The sequence below is a fragment of the Zosterops lateralis genome (assembly GCF_965231275.1).
Source record: "Zosterops lateralis genome assembly, chromosome: 1".
NCBI classification, from domain to species: domain Eukaryota; kingdom Metazoa; phylum Chordata; class Aves; order Passeriformes; family Zosteropidae; genus Zosterops; species Zosterops lateralis.
In genome coordinates, this window is record NC_139762.1 from 147,792,191 (window position 1) to 147,815,407 (window position 23,217).

Here is a 23,217-nt window from a genome sequence, read left to right on the forward strand (position 1 = left end):
CAACACGAACAGGAACCAAGTGCTGGGATTAAGATCTAGTAAGAAAAGCCCCTAAGGTCACTTCTTCTGCAGCTTCAAAAATTAACATTCTAAAAGACAACTTGCAGCAATTCCTATTTTTAAGTTTCTCAAAGGAGCTTTGAGATAATCTTAAGAAGTCCACTGCCTGTAAGACATTTGACATCCGGAGAGGAGAACAGTCTCTGGCTGCAGAAATGCTTTTTCTTTCTTCCAAGCCTACATGAAAAGTATCACTGGCACAGTGAGCACAGAGAGAGATGCACAGCTCAGGGTTTCATTTAGTTTTGTTTTTTTTTCTTAACTGACCCAGCTTGATGCTGGCGCCTGGCTACAGTTCCAGCTGTCCCTGAAGCCAGTCATGCTTTTGCTTGTGTAGCTGACTGCTGAATTGGCAAAAGCTACCTTCACAAAACCCCTTTTGCCAGAACACCTTTTTGTGTTTGCATTAAAGGAGAAAAAATTTAGATAAAGCTCCTGCCAACAATATTTTGGTCTGTTGGAGCAGACGTTACAGAGTGATAAAATAAACCACCATTTCCTCAGTGTTTTAGCTCTTCAGGTCAGAGTAGAATTCACTCCTTCTCAAGGAACATAGTGGTAGATGGGTAAGTGTAAGAGAGAAGAGCAGCCATGCCTGTTTCAGCTCCTCTGTAAGTCATGAGTGCAGAAGTATTAAAAAGAGGGTGGGGAAAAAAGCTGGAGAAGACATTTCTGAAAGGATTGAAAGTGTTTCTGAAAGAGCAGAAACAATACACATTTGGAAATGTTCCTCTATTTGGATGACATTACTAACTTCTTTTTTTTTTAATTTTGGTTATGAAAAGTATCTTTTACAGGGAACATTATAAAAAGACAAGACCTGGAAATACTAAAACACACATATAACTATTCCCTCATGCTTTGCACAGCTGTTAAACGCACAGGTCTTGCTGAAGTGAAAAGACAAATACAGGAAACACAAAGTGATGAGGAGTGCACACACTTCATTACAAACCAGCACTTGATATTTCTCTTAGTTACAGAGAAGTTTTAAGACACTGGTGACTAATACAACTCCCTAATCCTTGGTCAGCTTTAGAAACTTTCTTCGTAAGGCCAAGGTCAGGACAAGCTACTTCCTTAATAACAGAGGGAAAATGGCATCTCTAATGATTGCTTCTGGCTGTTTTTCTCCTTGCCTATAAGAAGGCCACAGAGAACATTTGCTTTCTTAAAGTGATGCAGAGCTCTCTATTTACCAGCAGACAGGTCCTCACTTCCCACCAGGAACCTGAAGGTAGACTGGCAAGATGGAAGTTTCAGGCTGAAGACCACAAGTTTAAGTGCTTTCTTCACAGGGAAGTTCAGTTAAGGTAGTAGAATCCTGTTAGCATGCAATGGCTTAGTATCTTAGATAACCTACTATTTATTTTAATGTTCTCCACCTGAGGGAGGCTCCCCTAATGAATCTATTTTTGTAGTGTCATGTAGGTTGAAGTTTAGAGCTAAGTTTAGAGCAGAGTTACATAAAAAATACCAAACCAGGAAATAGCTTAATTGAAGCAGAGAGTAATCACAGCAAATTACAGTGAAATTTCTATGGGATTACATTTTGCATTTCCCAAACAAGCAGAGGAATTCAGCTCACAGTCTTCCCATTTTGCTGAGAATTCACTTTAAGGATATGCTATGTAAGTAACATAATATGATGCCATAAAGGCTGTCTCAAAAGTTCCAGTCTAAGATGCTTTTGTGACCCTGTGGGAAGCCCATGCTGGAGCTGCCTCCTGGCAGGACTGGTGCCCTGTGGAGAGAGGTGCCCACATGGGGGCAGGCAGGACCTGGGATGCTGCTGGGGATCCACTCTGGAGCAGCTTGTGAGGAACTGCTGCCCATGGGAAGGACTCATGGTAGAGGAGTTCCTGGAGGGTCCTGTGGAAGGGACTCCACCCTGGAACAGGGGAACACTGTGAGGAGTGTGAGGAGGAAGGAGCAGCAGAGACAAGGTGTGATGAACTGACCACAACCCCATTCCCACCCACTTGTGCCACAGGGAGAGGAGAAAGGCAGAGAAAATCACAAGGGAAGAAGGGAAGGGCAGGGGAAAGGTTTTTTAAGATTTGGTTTTATTTTCTCATTACCCTACTCTGGTTTGTTTGGTAGTAAATTCAATTAATTTTTCCCCAAGTCCCTGTTTAGCCCGTGATGGTAATTGGTGAATCATATTTCCCTGCCCTTATTTCAACTCATAAGCCTTTTGTTTTCTCTCTCCTGTCCAGCTGAAGAAGGGGAGTGATACAGCAGCTTTGGTGGGCACATGGCATCCAGGCAGAGCCAAAAAACCACACTGGTATTCACAGTGACTTCCACAAATCACTGCAGAATTTAATCTCTTCCCACTAACAAACCCAGATTCTTCACAAGGGGCATCTGTTGTCAGCACCTCCCTCAGCTGCCTTGAACACCTCCTCTGAAACACTATAAAAAACAGCTGGCATATACACAGTATTTCCAGGTTATCTCCTGCATCCAGAGTTTACAGCCCACAGTCCAGTAAGAAAGTAAAAAAAAAACCTCACATCACATTTTGCCACATATAGGGATTTTCTCTACTTTTCAACAGGTCTCCAAGATGAGACAAAGGTGGGAACTTTTGACATCACTCTGTTACTACTGCGCAATTCTGGATGGGTTTTAGTGAAAAAAAAAGAAGTTGCCTTTTCAGTAACAATGTCACTGCAAATCTTTCAAGGCTAATTCTTGGTAACAACCACCATAAATACACTGGAACATGCACAGAGCCACAGCCTGACCCTAACAAAGGCAAAACAAATTTCACAACTAAATTTAGAAAGACCTCAGAATGGTCCATATTGAGTAACACAAAGTAAGATTTTAGCCCATAAGGGGAAAAAGAGAAAAAAAAATAAAAGGATAAAGAGAGAAGCATGTGAATGGCATGTTGTACATTAACTGTAAGAAGAGGAAATTCATAAACCAGAAGCCATGTGGTCACTAAAGATGAACTGTGAATATTATACTTACAAGATCTCTATGATCTACTACAGAGCAGTTACCCTTTCAGAGGAAAGCATTTTGCAACAGGAAAAGCCTTTTATATTCAGCTTTTTATGAGTTCATAGGAATAAAAAAAGGGAAACAAGATTAAAGATCCCATGGCTGTATAGTTTAATACTGCTAAAATTTACTTACAAGTCCTTTGGTGTTTTAGTCCCAAATTATTCCTCCAAACGTTTACATTTTCTACAGCACTAAGCCAAAGAATTGTGCTGTTGTCCCTGCTCTGCAAGCTTGGAGGGAGGGACAGGAAAAAGATACAAAATCTGCCTGAAAGGCTCTGCAATCTTTGTGTCACTGCAAATGGTGTACAGCGACCCATGTTTTGCTAAAAATTAATGATGTGCCTTCTTAAAGGACACTAGATAGAAATACAGCACCTGTGCCTGTGGCTTTCATATTTTCATCTACAAAATCCCAAAAAGAGATAAAATATACAGTATTTTTTTTTCAAGGCAGTTACAGTCAGTTTTGCATATCTGTGCTGGGTGTACAGGTTGAAAGGGCAGTGTGCACACAGTGGCCATTTTTCTACACACCCCAGCTGGAGGGGCAGAGATGCCCTGGATGGCTGCCCAAGCAGTAGATAGATGGGAATTATTTCTAGGCACAATTCTAACACTGCTACCATAGCAAATCCACACTTATCAGTTGGTACAGTGCCTAAAATGAATTCTGAGACTTCTGATTTAAAATCAGATCATCTAATGCTAATACCACCCTTGTGCATTCATGGATTGTCTTTCCACAGCTCAGCAGGTCCCAAACTACTATCAAACTGAACACCAGGTTTTCTCTGTGCACAAAACATTTTAAGACTCAAACTTTGAAAGACAGATAAGAGTTGCAACTGCAAGCTCAGGACGCTCAGCTCAAATGCAGGGTTACAATTAAAGAACAAGCTCCCAGCCTCTATGGGAAGCTCCAGATCATACCCAGCTCCAGAGGAGTGGCCCATGTACCAAGTAAGTAGGTACTGCCCAAGCTGGGAGTAGGAAGGTGACAACTCATGTACATGACAGGAGTTGTGACAGCAGGTGAACTCAAAGGCTGGTGTCAGTCTTTGTGACTCATGTCCCATCCTTGAACTTGACATGAGACTTTTTCATCTCCCAGAAAACTCTTCGTTAATTGGTGTGTAAAGCAAAGGCTATGGGGACATTATAGTTTTCCGCTTGTTTTTTTAAAGCACAAAAAATGGCATGTTAAGAAAATAAAGGTCTTCAAGGAAAGGTAAATCAAACTCCAGAATCTCATTTAGTCTCTCTACTTTCAGACCAACCTGAATTCAGGAACAGAGAATAAGAGATAGAGAGCTTAGAAATGAAAATAAGAATGTTTTCGTTACCTTTTCTGCAAGCCAGCCTAGATGCCTAATCTCTCGACTTCCAGCAATCCCTGTTTTACCCAGCTGGTCTCTGACCTCTGCAATCACCCTGGGGATGAGCTCATTGACACTGGAGTGGATGGCATTGAACCAGGCCTGGGCTGTAGCTGAATCCTTACTCCTGAGCACCACGGTGTGCTTGGCATCAGGTGAATGAACTTCAATAATTCTAGAAAAACGGGGGGAAAAACATTATGTTCATTCATATACTAATAGGCAGTTAAATTTATTACCTCGTTTAGTGAATGCAATGAGTTAAAAAGGATACTAATATTGAGACCTAGCACTAAAAACTTACCTTTACAACACCTGAACAGAGCAGGATCATCTTAACTGAAGCCAGGTCTCTACTGGCATTATGATAACCTCCTTGAGAAGGGGATTTGCCAGTGCTGATGCAATCCCAAATAAAGCATGTCAATAGGAGTTTCAAATATAAAGGCAAGAGGAACATTCACTGACACAGACACTGCCCAGAACTCCAAGTTGCATGGAAGATGACTGTGAAAAGCTGCTGCCTTCCTTAGCTGGTTATCATGGCACAACCAGAGTTTTTCAGTGGGTTTATTTAATACATGCAGCTGTAAGTGAAAATCACCCTCATCCCAAACAGAGGAATTTTCCTAGGATTGTTCTGTGGTTTCAGTGATACCATTACACATTAACACAGTCCAACTGGCCTTCTCCAGAAGTTACAGCATCTTCAATGCTCCATTTAGATCCTAAATTGCTAACAGTGGCAACAAGAAAATGCTAACTACAATATGATTGCTGCTGGCAGGCACTTTTTACAGATTTTCAAATTGGTGTAGAAGGAAATGGGTTTTGTTTCAAAGAAAACACTCCTACTGGACTATCCTGAGGGTTTCCACCGTGGTTTGGAAAGTACAGCTGAACACACTTTTCAGGAAAATGAATCCTGCTCACTGTGGTAATGGGACCTGTGCCAACACCTTTGCTAACAACAAGAGTGCTTTGACAGGCAGCTGTAGCTATTTCACCTCTGTTCTTAGTGAAGTTATTAGTTATTAGTGGGGCTTTGTGTGCTCTTTATAGCTTTGTGGGCCGTTTTACTTGAACATCTGTTAAATAACCCACGAAATAATAGCCTGTTTTATCTTTATGTGGCAATTAGAAAACAAAGCCCTGGTCATTGCCCATCACTCAACTCTGTATCACACTTGTGCTTTTATATTATGAAAATACAGTGACAGCCCTGAATATTACCGTCCCAAATTCGACCTGGGATCTGAGCCTAAGCATGTATTGCTGTGCTGTGTATGGCTGCCCAGCCTCTGGGACACACAATGACTCCTTTCTGCAGCAGAAAATTAATTAGTTCAGTGGAATTCATTCAGGTTGAAGTTCAAAAACAGTACTGCAATGCAAATATTTGTTGTGCAATTACAAAATCCAGCAATTTGGAGCTTAACTAACAATTAAGAGGTTTTAATTACTTGGTTAAACGAGAGCAGAACACAGAACAGAAGGTGACTCGATCTGCACAGCCCTCTAGGGCTCAGAGAGGAAGAAGCCCTGGTTTCATGTTTGTCCATTTTGAGAAGGGGAGGTTTCCACGTAGACACTGTTCTAAATATAGAAAAGGTCATGATTTTCCAAACTCAGCAGCTGAACTGTTCAGGGTCTTAAATCACTGGATAGCTTAAGAAGTGGCTTGATTTTTCAGGAAGCACTGAGCCAACACAGTAATGCATGTCTCCTCAGTAAAGCTGCTGCAGTCCAACACTATCTGAAAATTAATGTTCTTTTTTAGGCAGTCCAGGATGCACCAAATTTTCAGTTTCAGGTACCAAAGGAAAATTTCTTGATACATGATGGCAGTCTTGTGAACTAGAAAACGGTATTTATAGATAGCCATGTTTCAAATGACACTCTAATTTTTTCTGAAATGCTAGAAACAGCCATCTCCTTCATTGCTAGGATTTTGCCCTTTGTGTCCACTAATCATTATGATCATGCACAGCCACCATACTCCAGTCTGTCTTTCCATCACAAACACAGCTCTCCCACTGTTGAGTCCCACTGTGATTCTGAACTGGAGCTGGAGCGTGTTCTAGTGGGAAGTCACCACCAAAAACAAAATAGACAGGCTTGGATTTTCAAAATACATTGTAGTAATTAGTGAAATTTTTCTTATTACTTTCAGAACAGTTTTTGGCGGATCTCACAGCATTTCACAAATGAGGTCAGCGACAGCATCCTCATTTCACCAACAAAAACGTGGAAAAGTGAAGAACCCAGACGAGGCAGGGAACAGGCCAGAAGTAGCAATCAAGATTTTCAGTACTCTGTCTCACATTTTATTACTTTATTTAGAAACTAAAATTATTTGGACAACATGGCAGTACTGTGTTGCATTTGCTAAATGTTAACACACTATATAGACTGTGTGAAACAATGCTCTTTACAAAGCCTGCGGTTTCTACATGGGAACTTCCACCTAAAAACTCATTGCACATCATGCAGTAAACAAAGTGCTGAACACAGACTCTAAAGACTCAGAAGAAAGTGCTGCTCTTTCAGTTGCAAAGGAGCAGCAGCAAACTTGTGTGACTTCTTTGTAAGTTAGAGTTGTAGCAGGTTTTGACTTAAAAATAAATTATTGAGAGCTGGAAGAGTTTCCAAATGGTAACTTGTTTACCTTCAATTTGTACACTCTTCCTTCAGATTAGTGAATTAACATAAAACCAGCTATTTTAGTACTTGGGTCTTCATCAAAGTGTGTTTCTCTTGACAGTGACTATTTGAGTATTTCTACAAGAGTTCTACCCCCTAAAATAATGAGCATTTAGACAGTTGTTAACAGCTCTGTTTAAGGGGTGCTAAACCATGCATATTCTTTCTAATATCTACATATTCAAATGGGATATCAAAGTCTAAATTTTAGTATACATATGCATACACACATACTAAGCCATGCTTGCAATAATATTCATCCCTCTGTGACTTCTAATTGGGCTAGTTTGGGAATGCTTGTCAGTCACCAATGTTTGATGATGATGCACTAACAATTGCAGAAAGTCTTCCTTGTTCCATGAGCTGAGTAACAACATGACTGGACAATACTACTGCACTTCTCAAAACTTAGTTCAGAACAGGAATACATGCTGCTTTGACTGTGCTGAAAATAATTTTTTTTATCCACAGCGCTTGTCCACTCCCAGAAATACATCTGCAAGCATCATTCCTCAGTAAACTGCTACGTAGGCCAACTTTTATTTACACACCCTAGAGTCGAAGCCCTTAACAGTCTGAATTCTGCTTTTGGCAATTGCAGTAGGATCTGAACTAGAAAACCTTAGGAAGCCAACCTTGCAGATTTCCACCAAAAACCCAGGACTTCTGTCTCCACAGTCAACTGGGATGGAGATACTAAAAGAAACTTTAAATCTTCCCAGAAACCCATGGGCTCTGACTGCAATCAGATGCTGAAAGTGCTGCATCCCTATAAACTCTTTCATTTTCTGTCTTTCAGCCCACGCTGCTTTGATTCACCAGTCCAATTGGATGATGCTTTCTATATAGCAGCTGACTGATGATGGCATTTCCATACTTTCTGAAAAGAAAAAAATACCAGTGACCTTAGTAAACTGCAAGACTAAGGCACTTAAATGTTTCCAGCAGTCTACCCATTATAGTTTTGATTTGTTCCTTGGCTAAACTGACCACCTCTTACTGACTTCTGTTTATCTGCAGTTCAGTGATAAAGTTCCCTTAATACCCCACTGAATTGAAATATTTAGGGCAATGCCACAGCTGTGTTTATTCTCACACTCCACCACAGTTATGTAAATACTGCATATGGAGCTGTTTCTGATAAAGCCCATACTAACCCAAAGGAATTATATGTTAGCTCTAGATGACTGCCAAGATGTGCGGCACCTCTCCAGCTTGGCAACGCATATGAATGATATCACATTTTCTCAGAGATCATTTGGCAAACCTTATAATAAAAGAGTAATTTTCTCTCTCTCCTTCTCAAAGACCCTCAGTGAGCTGAGGAGTGTTTCCAGCATCCCCTTCTCCACCCGCAGAACATGGGGGTGACACAAAACCCAGTGTTTCCAAATGCTGTAACCTGGCACGTAAGAGGAAAACTCCCTCCCTCTCTTCATCAGACTTTTTCCTTCACAGAGGATCAGAAGAAGTTGAAAGGAAATGTTTGGTAGACCATACTCATTCCACATTTGATAAAGCTTCTTTCTGTAGGAGTGTTCATTATCTAAGAAATACCTTTTATCAAAACTCTTGAAAGTACTTCTGCCACCAGCATTGGCTCAGGACCAAATCAGGCACTGAGTTACACTTCATGACTCTTCCTGGGTCAGATTATGTATTCAGTGACTGATTAAAGTGTGGAGTAAATCCCTTGAAGTCAGTGATAAGATGGAGACAGAGCTATTCAAGTCCATCACACTACTTTGATTTTGCACTGGCACAGAGAGGAATAAAACAGTCTCTCACTGACTTTGCAAACTTAAAGATGAGTCAAAGGCCAAACTGTTCCCTCTGTTTCCTCCAGCACTGTCTACACCATGAAACCACAGTAAGTAATTTTGGTTTTTTCTGAGTGTACAAACTTAGGAGCCTTTCCAGGAAAAGGGGGGAATTTAGAAGAACCCAACCTGATTTATATTTAAATAGTTGTAAGTTTTTGATTCATATTTAAATACTTGTAGGTTTTGTTATAAAATAAATTTTTGAAAAATGTTAAGATTCTTCTGAATTCTACATGCAGCATCAGGAGATGAACCAGGAACAGAATACATTAAAATTAAGCGATGGAAACTTTGGGCTTAGTCTGCAAGGAAAATATTCCAGAGAGAGACGTAGGCTTGCAATAAATTCCCCAGCAAACTTTCTGAAGAAGCATCTTCATTTGATGAACCTAAATGGAGCTGAAAGCAATTTTACCAAGCAAGCACTACTTGGTAATCAAGTGGAATTTTTCTGTGTGAGAGGCTCTCGGTCCCCTCGCTGTCAGAAGGGTACTTGCTGCAATAACAGTTACTTGGTGACTTTCAGCTTACAGTGCTAAAAACAATGTGGATACTTCCTGGGAGCTGGACTAGACTGATATCCAACCAGAGGGTGTATATATCACTAATGAACTGTCACAGTTGATTTCATTTCTATTTGCCACCAGCTGGGCTTTAATAAAAGGGTTATCAGTGGAGTTGTGCCACACGCAAGTAAAGAAAGGATTTGGTTCTGCAATGACTTGCTCACACCACTGCATGCAGATGCTGACCAATCTGCAGAGACATCACAAACTGCCTTCTCCACACAGAGCAACCACACAAGTGACTGAATAGTTTTAAAATTATATGGATATAAAGGAGCAGGATCTTACACCACAGTGCCCAAAAGACCTCTTACATTTACTTTCTTGATTTTTTTCTTTTATATTCTGGTTGTAATTGTACTTAAAATTGGTAATCCAGGAATATAGAGTTCAGCCTTCTTCACAGTGGATTCAGCACAAAACAATGGCAAAAGTTTCAAGAAGCAATTAGGGTCAATTATTTAGGGAAAAACCCACAAATAGCATTATTTCATAAGAGATGTCAGGAATTTGATTTAATTTTAGAAGATGCTAATATTTTACAAACAGAAGATGTGATTGGTATATTCAGTACACTGACCACAGCTCCCTGAAGCAGCTGTTTTCCCTTATGCAAAGCAACCTCAAAGCAGCAGCAAAGCAAACCTTCTGCAGCTGGAACTGCATCTGAGCTTGGCAAAGAGCATATGACTGCAGCTGGAAATAGTGGTAAATGACCCCTTCAAATGGAGAAGAGGGTAGATGGTCTGATGCTGCTGCATAAGTAAGAGAACATGGGTTTGGAGATGAATTAGATGTCTTCTGAGAAGGAATGCTGTTGCTGTTAGGAAGTGCTGTAGTAGAACCCAGGGGAAAGAAGAGGATGTGATCCACAAGCATGGGTGAAAACTGATATGGAAACAGGAAAAATTAGTAGGGCTGCTGACAGATCAGCTGCATCTTGCAGATGAATTGTCATAGAAGGAAGTCTTGCTGGAAGAGAGAAATGGCAGGTCCACCTTATCTAGCAGGGTATGTCTCAGTGCCTCATTATGTTATAGGTCTACTTTTTGGCTTCCATTATCAAGAATCCCAGGGATCACTGCTTACTCACTAAGTGAAGCAAAACCAAAGCCAGACAACCATGGCTACAAAGTCACAAATTCCTTCTGGATCAATTAGTGGCCTGCGAGTGCTGTGGGGAGAGGCACCACCTGGGAGCCAGTCTCATGGAGATACTGCCAGCTTCTCTGGAGACAGTGTGCATGGGTCACCTCCTGACACTGCCACAACTGGCAGTAGACCCATCTTCCCACTGAACAGATGCAGAGAATGATGGGAAAGCTGTACGTGATGAGAAGAAATATTAACTTCAGCAAAGTTGATGTTACAGTAAAACAGGAATTTCCATCAGCAGAAACATGGGAGAAAGTGAGCTAGAAGTGACCAGAGGGTATTAAAATAGCAAAGTATTCACACACAATCTAAGCACTAAGGATCAGCCTCAGCATCTACGAATATTGAGCTGGGGCACCTCTGATGGCAGCCCACCACCAGGGCTCACACTGTGGATATCATTTGGTGCCATACCCATGACTACATGAGGTGCAAGAGGGAACAGCTTTAAACACACCAGCTGAAAAATCCTGCTCTTTAATTAATGGCAGATCAGGCCAGATGAGAGCTGTGAGACTGAAATCCCACTTGCAGGCACGCTGGTAGGTGAGGGAAAGTCCACCTGAGCACAGCACATCAGCCAGGCAGGAGAAAGAGCCTCAAGGTTATCACTCTCTCCAAACCATAACACAAAGACTGTGGGGACTGGGAGCACAGCAGGAAACTGAAACCCTTGCACATCAACTTTCTTTCTTTGGGAGATATCAGGGGTCTTTAAACTGCTCTTCAACATTACTTATCAGCAGCTTAGATATCAGCACTTACATACCTTTACATACAGATGCACGTGAAAACATGATTAACTATTTCTCCTCTTCCCTGCAGCACTCCCACTGCTCTTCTCTTCCCCTTATTCTGTGACACATTTTTTGGACCATTTCTCTTTCTCCATCTCTCCAGAGCTTTGTTTTTTTTTCTTTTTTACAGAAGTGTTTCTTAACTAAAGTCTGGTGCAGTCATCACTCTCTGGGTTTGTTGCTCTGCCTTGCTGGTTGGCTTCTTCTTTAATCACTTTTTCTTAATTTGTGCTCCTCTCTTCCCTCTATGCATTTCTCATGGTTCTGCATTTCCCTCATGCATTTCTTTTTGTTCCCCTTCACCTGAATAATTTCCAGCTCCTCTGCTCTTATTTCCATTTCTCAGCTCAACCCTCTACAGCTGAAGCTGATTGGAAAAATCAAAATTCTTTGACTTTTTCAAAACTCCCCTAACTGAAGCAATGGCTGAAAAAAACCCAAAGTGCAACACAAAAACCCACCAGCATATGGATTTTTTTTTTTTTCATTATTGAATGTTTTTACAGGAAAGAAAGACTTTGGTTAAAAGTTTGTTAATCAAAAATCCAGCTGAAAGCATTCTTCCAGCTAGTTACTGCCACCACCTCATCACCCACATCCTTCCTCACCACCCAACTCACAGTGACATACTTTATTCCTGTCAGGTCCTGTTCAGCCCAGCTCACACATAGACACACACACAAATAGATAAAGTTTTATTTATAGCCATAGATGCATGCATGCACAGACACTGCTTTTGAGTTACACAAGCAGGAGTTTTATCCTTTCCTACTTGATTTATGCTGGAGATGGGAAGGCCACCAGGAGCTCACCTGTATGGCCCAGAAGGATGAGGAAGAGAGAAAGTCCTATGTCATCATGCCAGGAGTAAAGATTAATCTCTTTTTTTCAAGAAAATGAGACATGCCTAGTCCCAAATTCACCAGGACTTGCAAAGATTGAAGGTCAGTCACAACATGCTGTAACTGTTCAGTTCTACACTGGTATCTCAAATACCCTGAAGGAAAACTCAGGGGTTTCCACTGTGTCCCCAGATCCTGGCACATCTCCCTGGCACATTCAGTTCTCAAACCATTGCCCAGAGACTACAACAGTCTTAAGGACATCAGAAACCTATTTTAACATGATTTAACAGAACAAGAATTAAATCATGAAGGGGGAAAAAAAGAAAAAAAAAAAAAAAAGTAATGACCTTCACCCTAGTTTGGTGATTTGTCTGAAAAAAGACCAAAATGCTCATTTTTATGGTTGGAATAGTCCTATGGAAGTATCTCATTTCAATGGCTTTTCAAGAAAGATGAGAAGAGCCTAAGAGAAAAATTGGTATGACCCAGACTAAAACTGTTTGGCAGGTGGGGAGTTTCACAAATGATAGAAAACAACTATTCCACATAATGAAAAACAAATTTAAAAATCACAACTTCTGTCTAGAGGCTTCTGAGCTCCAGCTCCTACAGATTTGGAAAACTGCCCCTTATCAAGATACACGACCGCAGCTTGCAAAATGCACCAGCAATCGCAGAGCTGCCCAAAAGGCAGATGCTGTAGATGACAGAGAACTGTCAGATAACCTATTATAGAACCATTCATTATTAAATCTATCGGTTAATGAATTATTAATTGCAGCAGTTAATGACTTGCCCCCAAAATTCTGTTATGAGAGAAAGAAATGCAATGTTGCAGGTCCCCCATCTGACCACCTGAGTCCTGAATGCACTGACCCTGGCTACTGAGAAGGGTCCCACAGCCATGCAATGCATCGAGGAGGAAGAGGAGGCTTTCCCTGTGACCAATCCCAAAACTCCACTCCTGTTACCCATATCCCAACTTCTTCCCTCTCCTACCCTCAGAGTACTGAAGGGGATGCAGCCAATGCCTTTTTAGCTAAATTACCTAAATTCTCTCACCTTGGAAGAGGCAACAGTGGATAAACCTCACCTGCTGCCTACTTGTTTACCCCTTCCAATAAAGAACAGATTTTGTAAGCAGATTAGCAGTTACAGTACAGGAACACAACAAGAGACATCCAACTTCACACAAAAGCTGGATTTGGACCCATTACAGTAAAATAGCTGGAAGCGAAGTTTAAAAACACATGTTCATCATGATTTTAAATTTGCAGCCTTTTGTGGGCAAGGCTGTAACAGACCAAGCACACTGTGATAGCACAAAAGGGTGATTTAAGGATGAGGGATAGTCAACCAGAGTTTCACCCTGATTATTGTCACATTTGTTCTTTTCTGGATTTGAATTACACTCTTTCAAGTTGCTTTACTTTAATGTTGGATTGTTGATATAGTAATCTAAGGAGATAGTAAACACAGCCCACCAGGAAAAAAACCCCCAAACACTAACAAAAATTCTTGATATAAATCAGACTGACTTGAGCAGGCTCAATGACTTCTTCAAAGGACTTATTGATATTCATATAATAAAATATGTCTGTACCAATAATGATAATTAACTGCTATGTGCCTTTCATCCAAGGATCTCAAGCTGTAGCTCACAACAACACTATGAATTAAGTATGGTCTCTGCATTTCACAAAGGTTCTACAGCCAGAGAGCAGCTCAATAACAACACAAGGAGCAAAGCACAAATTCCTTGAGGAGATGTGGAGGGCAGCTTTTAATACTGGTAATGTGCCCATCCTAGATCTTTGTGCTCTATCCCCCATGCAGACCTAACTTTTGTCTTTCCTTTGCCTACCTACAACACACAATAAAAGAAAAAAAGGCCCAAGTTTCCTAAACCAGAGCCCAATCCAGCTAAACCTGTACTGTGAACTAGGGAAAAAAAAAAGTCCACCTCCCCAGGGAGCCCCACAGAGCTGCAGTGTCCACCCAGGACTGACACAGCTCTAGTGTGTCAGCAGTGCCAGAACAATGGTGGAAATGAGCCATCACCTCCTCACTCCTTGGGGCAGGGCTCAGCCTTTGCCCAGCACCTAACCCCATCCATGCTTGCTACTCCCAGTGACACTGGCCATGCTCAGTGCCATCAAACCACCTCCTCAGAGGCAGAAAACAAGGTAAGGGTGATCTCTGCTCTCCAAGAGCAGCCGTAACTCATTCTGGTTCTCTGGTCACTCTGTGGAAGAGCCCTGCCCTCTGTGAGCCCCAAACAAATGTGACTCAGGGAAGCCATTCCTCAACAGCAGGGAAAACCCCAGGCTCTCTAAAGGTGCACCCTTAAGCCACTCTGCTCTTGGAGGAGAATTGGTACCTGCTCTGCACATCAGGGCCTGCTCATACCTGGCAGAACCAAGGTATGGTCCTGTTCACCACACAGGAGAGAGGTAGGGTGGGCCCATAGTCAGACCATGTTTTCATCAACATGAGAAATATCTAGAACCTTCTCTACTGCCTAATACTTGCCTCCCTGTCCCCTCAGTTCCCCTTAATTTATATAGGCAGGAACTTGAAGAGGTACAGGAGCTCTTTGGTCTTTCATTCACTCATCTAATTCAAGTTGTTTGTCTTTCTATTGCATTTTTACAAACTTCTGCTTACATTTTTCATTTGTTGTAAGCATTCATGACTCAAGTTTTTTGACGCATGGACTTATTTCTACTATGTCATATTAAATCTGTTTGAAACTCAGGTTTTTTTCTTAAAGAAAATGTTTGTTTTCATGTCTTATAGTAACAAAAGTAAACACATGCAAATTCACTAGGATTTGTTTTATATTTAACATTTTGAAATGCCATTTTAGAATCACAGTGCTATTTCATGCTGCATAAGTTACATACTTATATATCAACTACAGCTCAAAATGTTAAATCTCACTATTACTGTGCATTTACTGACATTACTGTTATTAAATAATGTAAGAAGAAGTTATTATTTAAAAATGTGTGTAAAAGGAAGTTTGGGGAGCAATGGCTTCACAATACATCCTGTGAATACTTCATTCAGTGAACCAGTATTTCCCAATGCAAAAAAAAAAAAAAAAAAAAAAAAACCACAAAAAAAAAAAAAAAAAAAAAAAAAAAAAAAACAAAAAAACCCAACAAAAAAAAAAAAACCCACCTCAAAGTAATGAAGCTGCTTGAATCTATTGCTGCCTTTGGAGTAAATAGGTCTCAGTCTGCCCTGTTCTGCATCTTCTTGATGTCTTGGGAAGCTAAGGTAATTCCCAGATGCAGCTCACTGTGCAGAGTCCAGAATGAATGGGTACCAGCCAGTTCCTCTGCCACCTTGTAGTGGGCAGACCCTGAATTCCAGGCACCCAATAAAGTTACCCCATCACTCCCCTCCACTAGTGGACAGGGGACAGAAAACAAAACAGGTTCCTAAGCTCAGATAAGGACCAGGAGCAATTACTCACCAAATACCATCACAGAAAAACAGGCTCCAACTTCGAGAAATTAACTGAATTTATTACTTACAAAATCGGAGCAGGATATTGAGAAGTAAAATAAATCTTAAAAACATCTTCTCCCTGCCACCCCCTTTCTTCCCAGGCTCTACCTACTCCCCTCCAGTGGCACAGGGAGACAGGGAATGAGGGTTACACAGCTCATCACGGCTTGTTTCTGCTGCTGCTCAGGGAGGGGAGTCCTTCCCTTGCTCCAGTGCGAGGTTCCTCTCATGAAGTTCTTCATTAACTTTTCCAGTGTGAGTCCATCCCATGGGCTGCAGATCTTCATGAAGCTCCAGTGTGGCTCCCTTTCCACAGGGTGCAGTCCTTCAGGAACAGGCAGCTGCTGCATGGATCCCCCACAGGGTCACAAGTCCTGCCACCAAACCTGCTCCAGCCTGGGCTCCTCTCTCTACAGGTCCCTGCCAGGAATCTGCTTCAGCAGAGATTTCCCACACAATCACAGACTCCTTTGGGCATCCACCTGCTCCAGCATGAGTTGCTCCATGGGCTGCAGGGGCATCTCTGCATCCCTGTGATCCTCCATGGTCTCAGGAGCACAGCTGCCTCACCATGGGCTGCACCAAGGGCTGCAGGGGAATCTCTGCTCTGGCACCTGGAGCAACTCCTGCCACTCCTTCCTCACTGACCTTGGTGTCTGCAGGGCTGTTTCTCTCACACTTTCTCACCCCAATCCTCTCTGGCCACAATTACATCTGCAAAGTAATTTTCTTATTTTCCTTTTTAAATATGCTATCACAGAGGTGTTACTACACTTCCTGATTGGCTCAGCTTTGACCTGGTCCATTTTGGAGCTGGCTGGCATTGGCACCATAGGATATGGAGGAAGTTTCTGACAGTTTCTCACAGAAGCCATCTCTGTAGCTCCCCTGCAACCAGAACCTGGCCATGCAAACCCAACACACACCTATAGAACATACCTCTCAATTTTATCTTCTGATTGTAATTCTCAGTCCAATCCTGAAATGGACAATTATAGGAAAAGTTCACTGCTGGGAATCTATCTTGGTTCATTTTTCCTAGCTTCCAGACCAAAGCAAACCTTTCCCATCAGAGGGCAAAATCCTGCCCATGGGTAGCCCAATTATTAAGGCTGGACCCTGCTGAAGTTCCCTCTGAGGATCACACTGCTCTGGATTCCTGACAGTGGAAGAACATTATGTGTGCACACCAAGTGCTGACAGGATCCAGCCCACACTTCCTGGGTTTGGCTGAAAGATGGGCAAGCAGAATTTCAGGGTGACTTCAAAAGCAGATGAGAAAACCTTTTCTGTCCACAACAGCATTGTCTCATTTTTCCAGGGAATGTCATGTCTCCTGTGTTGTGCACAGAAGTACCTTTGTATTATGTCCCAAGATTTTAAAAGCACCAACAGAAAAAAAATTTCACCTAAGAGAACTTTTTTCTCCTGTTCCTCAATATCATCACCAGAGATTGATGAAAAGCTTTCTACACTGCAGCAAGATTTTCTGCCTATTGGCATTACTAGCCATGATCATTTCCACCTGTCCCTGCATTGGGAGTGGATGCTCCTCTGTGAGGCCTGACATTAACCTTTGCTGCTGCCACCAAAAAAGGTCACTTTTAGTTTCACTATCAGTTTCACAGGCAAACAACCAATTTAAGTAGCAATTATTTTGACCAGTTTCTTACAGCCTAAAATATAACAAGCCCTTCACTAGAGAAGAATGTCATAGATGCTCTCCATCTTCTCTCCTGTTGCCAGGTTTTAATTATTAAAAAAATTCCTACATACTGATTTTGGTATTGGGTTGTATTAAGGCTCTTCTCCTTTGTATCTTACAGCTTTTTTTTAATCAGGTAACAGAAAAGACAATTCCCAATCTCCTCCTGAGTGAACCCACAGGCAGATCAGGTGAAGGAGACATCTGAGTGAGAGCTGCTGGCTCTAAAAGCATCAGACTTCACTTCTGCTCCAAAATAACAAGCTCACCAAACCATCTGAGAATAGACATGGACTTGAGAATCTTTGAACTGGGGTCAGTCTTCCATGAGAAGAAAAAAATCCTATGCAAGGCTACCAGCTTTAATGGGAAAAAAAAATACTCTTCCATGCCCATTACTGCAGCTTTCTAAGAACTGGAGATAATTCAGTGCCAACAAGCAATATTTCCTTTTGGGTCCCTTAACATAGGTACCTTCTCATGCTGAACATCAAATCAGCTCATCCTGGTCCCAGAAGGCAGCTGACATTATCCCCAGCCTGCACTGAGGAAACCACTGCACTGGAAAACTCAGGCTTTCCATGCCCATAGTTGCTCTTAAATGAAAATTAGCTCAGTTATAGTCCAAAGGAGCCCTTTAATGGCCAACATGTGCTTTGGCATCCTGCCAGCAGAACTCTCTTAAAGCCATCCAGCAAAGCGACACCATCAGTTACAAAATCTGTGTGTCAGGTCACTGAATTATGAAACAGAAGTGTTGTAAGCATGTAAGGACATGTCTCAGGCTCTGCTGTGAGCAAAGATAAAATCATTTTTCTGGAATCAGATCACTATCTTGGAAAGCATTCCAGTGGGAAAGGGCTTCTGCATTGTAATAGCGTTTATACTGGGAAATAAGAGTTCCAGTGTTCAGAATTGTTAAAAAACACTGAAACCAGTAAAGATGCTAATCCATGGGGTGCTACTACGACACAGCACCTAGTATGATGGTGAAGTACTGCATGCTTGGATGGAAAAATCCATCTTAGACTGCACTGTGCTGGACTACAGTAAAAATCATAAGCCACTCTTTCCACAGGAAATGACAGCAACACAAAATGAAAACCATGATAACAAGCAACATTACTCTCCCACACATTACTTCCTAGTAACACTGAAGAACACACACATTTGTAGCACACTTCAAAAAAGTCAGCTCCATTGCAGAGGTATCACAAGCAATGAATGTGTGTCCCTGAACCAGTCCTGGCTCTCAAACCAACTAAGGGCCAGGAGAGTGACAGAAGGTGAAAACTACAATAAAGTCAAAAAAGAAAGGAGAAAAAATATAACAAAATAAAGTCATTGCAAGCAAAGTATCATTACATTGTACTGATTCAAAAAATACAACCTGTGTGAATATTTCTAAAATACACTCCATGGCAGAGAGAAAGGCAAACTCTCAGACAAGTGATAGATACAGCTGTCAAACCTTAAACTATGGAGACATATATGGAAAAAAACCTAGCCAGTACCAATAAACATCTTGATCTAAACTGAGAAGGACTGCTGGGGTTATTTCTGGTTGCACTTCTGTAGCAGTCAGTTACCACTGACTATGGTGACGACCACTACGTGAGATGAAGAGCCAAGGTAAAGTAAAGCCACACTAAAAAATAAAGCATGGAGGGGGAAAATTCAAAGGCCAGACAAATATAAAAAGGAAAGATGGAAAACTACACAGATACTTCTAAAGTTTCTGAATTGCAGTGCAAGAGATCACAGAGAAACCCATCCTTCCCAAGCCACTTTCTGCTCTCCCCACTTCTTATCCTTCTCTGCAAATGAAAATGTAGCTTTTGTTTATGCCTGTATGTAAATGCTGAGAATCAAAGGCATTACACCCAGCCTTTGAGCACTGCAGAAAAATGAAAAGGCCATTATTTGGATGGAGAATCAGTCTGTATCACTGACTTGACTGTTCCCTTTTTTATTAGCAGCTGTTAGAGAAGGGATCAGGGAATGTGCTGGTGCAGTGCAGCTGTTCCACATATGTTATAAATAAAGGCTGGTAAAACCTCATCCTATTTTTAACATTAAGAAAAAGAACAAGTCACAAAAAAAAAACCCCATTAATGCCTTGTAAGTGGAACTTTTCTCCTCTTCTTGACTTTAATGTTCAGAACTGAATACTCAAACCAGACCATTCCGAAAAAAAAAAAATCATTTGAAAAAAGGAAAGAAAATGCAATTTAGTGGAATCACATTTATCCAGCCTGGAGGATGTAACCAATTAATGTGTACAGTGTTTTTTTCCTTCAAAAGCAGACACTTAATCAGGATGAAAACAACCCCCTGAGATTCTATTTCCAACAAAAGTGCAGGATTACTGCATCGAAGTTTCTCTAGCATAAATGTAAAGCTGAGCTCACGTGGCTCAGACATCGCCACCAACCCTTTCCAAAGCTCTGCTCTCTTCCCTCACTGTGGGGTGCTGCTGCATGTGGCCAGAGCTGCCCCTGCTCACCAACCCCAGCATGGAAAACATCAACAGCCATCCAACGTGAGAGCGAAATCCCCACCCAGGCAAGCCCCACTCACCTGTTTTCGGGGTCTGATACAGTCATGTTGCGTGTCACGTAGCACATCTTGAGGGGAATTGTCTTCCTGTCCCTGTGGATGGAGAGCGAGAGCTGCGACATCGGGTCGGCGGAGGTGCTGCCCAGGCGTGGGGACTCGGGCGGAGGCGTCTCCCACCCGATCTCCGACACCGGGGAGCCCTTCTTCACATAGGGGGTGGCTTCTCTCATGTATTTCACTAAGGAAGAGAGAAAAAGAGAGGGAAAACAATAAATAAATGAATATTCAGGGGTTGCATGCCCACGTGTGTTGCTGTTAGGGACACGAAAGAACTCCACTCTCATCGGTCAAGTTGAAGTGAGGAAAGAAGGGCCAGTTTATTATGATTTGAGGTTCAAATAGGTTTTGGGAATTGATCAAGGATTGGAGGACAGGAGGGACACCTCTCTGACCCCAATGGTCAATTCAGAAGTCCATCATAGAGAAACATGAAAACAATCTACTTTGTTTTAAGAAACTCTAGAAAGAAGTACGTAAGCAAGGTCATTAGAAGGCTGAAAATCAGGGCAATACATGTGAGTTCTCTGGACTGGTGTTAACGCTCACTGCTGTCCATTATTTCTGCTCACTAAGCACCCCAGCATGGGAAGCCGTGCAAATACAGAAGATGGAGATGTGCCTGCTGCCCGTGTCAGCACAGTGCTATGAGTAAAATGAGGGAGAAGAACAGAATGGGCAAAGTAAGAACACACAGCCATACACTGTAAGGCCAGGAGAGGCATCCCACTTTTCTGCGATAGTGCTTAAGCAGTCATGCAGTAATTGCTTCATACAGAAGCTGTGAGCTGTCTGAGGTACAGGGATATTTTAAAAAAAGACATTCAACCAAGTGACAGAGACCCTATTATTCCCCTACCTAAAATGTTCCAGCAATACTTCCAGTGATTCCAACTCACATCTTGCTTCTGGTTGACAATCAGTGTTGCACCACTAATCTCAACAACTATTTCTGCTTGCTGGGAAGTAGTTTTACCTAATCTACTTGTACATATATATATGGAGTAAACAAAACCCAATTCACTTCTTAGCCTTCTCTTGGGGAAATAAAATTGAGATTGAGCCTTTTGTGAGAGTGAAGGTGTCAGATTAGATCTCAGCCTCTTCCGGGCTTTCTTCCAGAACGGATAAGAAAAGTGAATGTAGGATTCTGAAATTATCTTACTCTATTAAAATCCAATACCCCTTTTACATGTATACTTCATATTCCCCTCTTTATGCAGGAAAATACTGCAACATTTTTCTCTTGGTTTTGTTTTTTTTTTAATTCTTTTGGTAGTTTAAGCTCACTTTTGCTTTTGCTATTGATATGCTTGGCAAATCTGCCAGTCACAGCTTCCTTCCCCTTCACAAACCTGATGGAGCTCAGACAAGACAAGAGGTCCCAGTTAAGTGCCTTGGTTAAGCCAATATTCCCCCTGCACACAGCTGTGGCTGCATCACTGGCTGCTGCCACTTGATTGTACCCACAACTCAAACAGCAGTGACATGACCTGAAAGGGCCTGGGCATTGTGAACTTATTTGGGGAAGTTATTAAAATGCTGTGGGAAATGGTGCAGGTCATCGTGTCATGTCAGCTCAGCTGAGGAAGCTGGGAATGACCAAATAACAGAAAGGTGGATAAATTACAAAAGGGCATTGTGGTGAAGGATGTTAAATTAGGGAAAGTCAACTGAAGTTTTTGAGTTCAAAATGAAAGCAAGAGAAGTATTCAGAAGAGTGGAGAAGAACAACAGTGTTCCTGTCAAAACCATAGATCAGGTGATTAGCCTCAGCAGCATTATTTTCAAGGCGCTTCATAAAAAATTTACCCCAACAGAAACCAGTACAAACCTAGAGTCCAGGCTTTGTGAGCACCTATTTCTACTTCTTCTCTAAAACACCTTAATGCCCATCTTGCTATTGTTCATTTAATACTTTTAAAAAAATCTGTTAACTTCAATCACAAGGACTTACATGTTTAAGTATGTAATGGGATACTCCTTTTTGAGAAGAACCATTTGTGATTTATCAGAAAGGCTGTCCACTCAACACTGATGTTTTTATTTCCTTGTCTGATCCTATTCTGAGTATTTTCTTAAATTAATTTGTTCCCTTCTCAGGAAAAAGTTGGCACAGAATTCCACCAGGCTTCCAGAAACTATTTTAGGCAAAACAAGATGAGACTGATTTTTTAAAAACTTTTTTAGATATCTACCTAAAGTCCACTATCTAAAAACATATGTCACCTAACTCCCCAAACCAGTGTCCATCCTTGGGTACTCCAAAAATTACATGATTTTCAAAGTTGCTGAAAAAAAGCAGTTGTTGCCAGTGTCGTAGAGATACTGGTTCCAGCAGTTGCCATCTCAGTTTGGATGTACTCAAAGCCTTAGGGAAGCCAAGAAACTGAACAAATACAGATGTGGTGCATCTGTTCCTGTTAACACTGAACCAACACGACTTTGCCATTAATTTATATGGGCAGAACAGTTGAAGCTGTGAAAATCACGTTCAACTTCAAACAAATTTTGTTCCCTTTAAAATTAGAGATTAATGATTGATCTGTTGAAAACAGTAATCCAGTCAGTTTTTGAACCCTGGTACAGCGACATGCCAGCAAATGTGATTCCAAATAGAGGTTCCAGGTCTCAATAGTGTAGCTATTTAATCTGGGCTATTTTTATCCTTTTTCAGTTGCAGCTATATCCATTCAACCTTAGCATATTTTAATTAAGAAAAGGAGAGAGGGGCAGGGGGAGGAAGGAAGCTGAAGTAAAAATTTGGCTGAAAACCTAAGCAGGAACACAAAATGTGAATTTAATTCCCCAGAGACGGGACAGAAGAAAAGAGGCAGCCCTCCCATGTGCCAAAAGCCAAGTTTCCATGGGATGTACCGGTGAATTCACGGCAGACAGCTGCAGTGTTTCACAAAATCCCATGAAAAAGGAAGCAGGAGCAGGGGGAGAGCAGAAACAAAATCCTCTCTCCAGAAACTGAGTCTCAAGCACAGCAAAAGCCAAGAAAACTACCTTGAGAATGTACATCC

General features: G+C 41.6%; 1 protein-coding gene across 3 annotated transcripts in view; it reads right to left on the minus strand.

Annotated features, from left to right (window-relative positions):
- SNTB1 (syntrophin beta 1) overlaps positions 1-23,217 on the minus strand; it is a 113,390-nt gene that overhangs the window by 37,334 nt on the left and 52,839 nt on the right. For all 3 annotated transcript variants that reach the window (XM_083864574.1, XM_083864576.1, XM_083864575.1), the window contains exons 2-3: positions 20,153-20,369; positions 4,427-4,634 (exon numbers count right to left, since the gene is read on the minus strand). In XM_083864574.1, the coding sequence (XP_083720700.1) occupies positions 4,427-4,634; positions 20,153-20,369 (425 nt within the window). The remainder of the gene's footprint in view (positions 1-4,426; positions 4,635-20,152; positions 20,370-23,217) is intronic.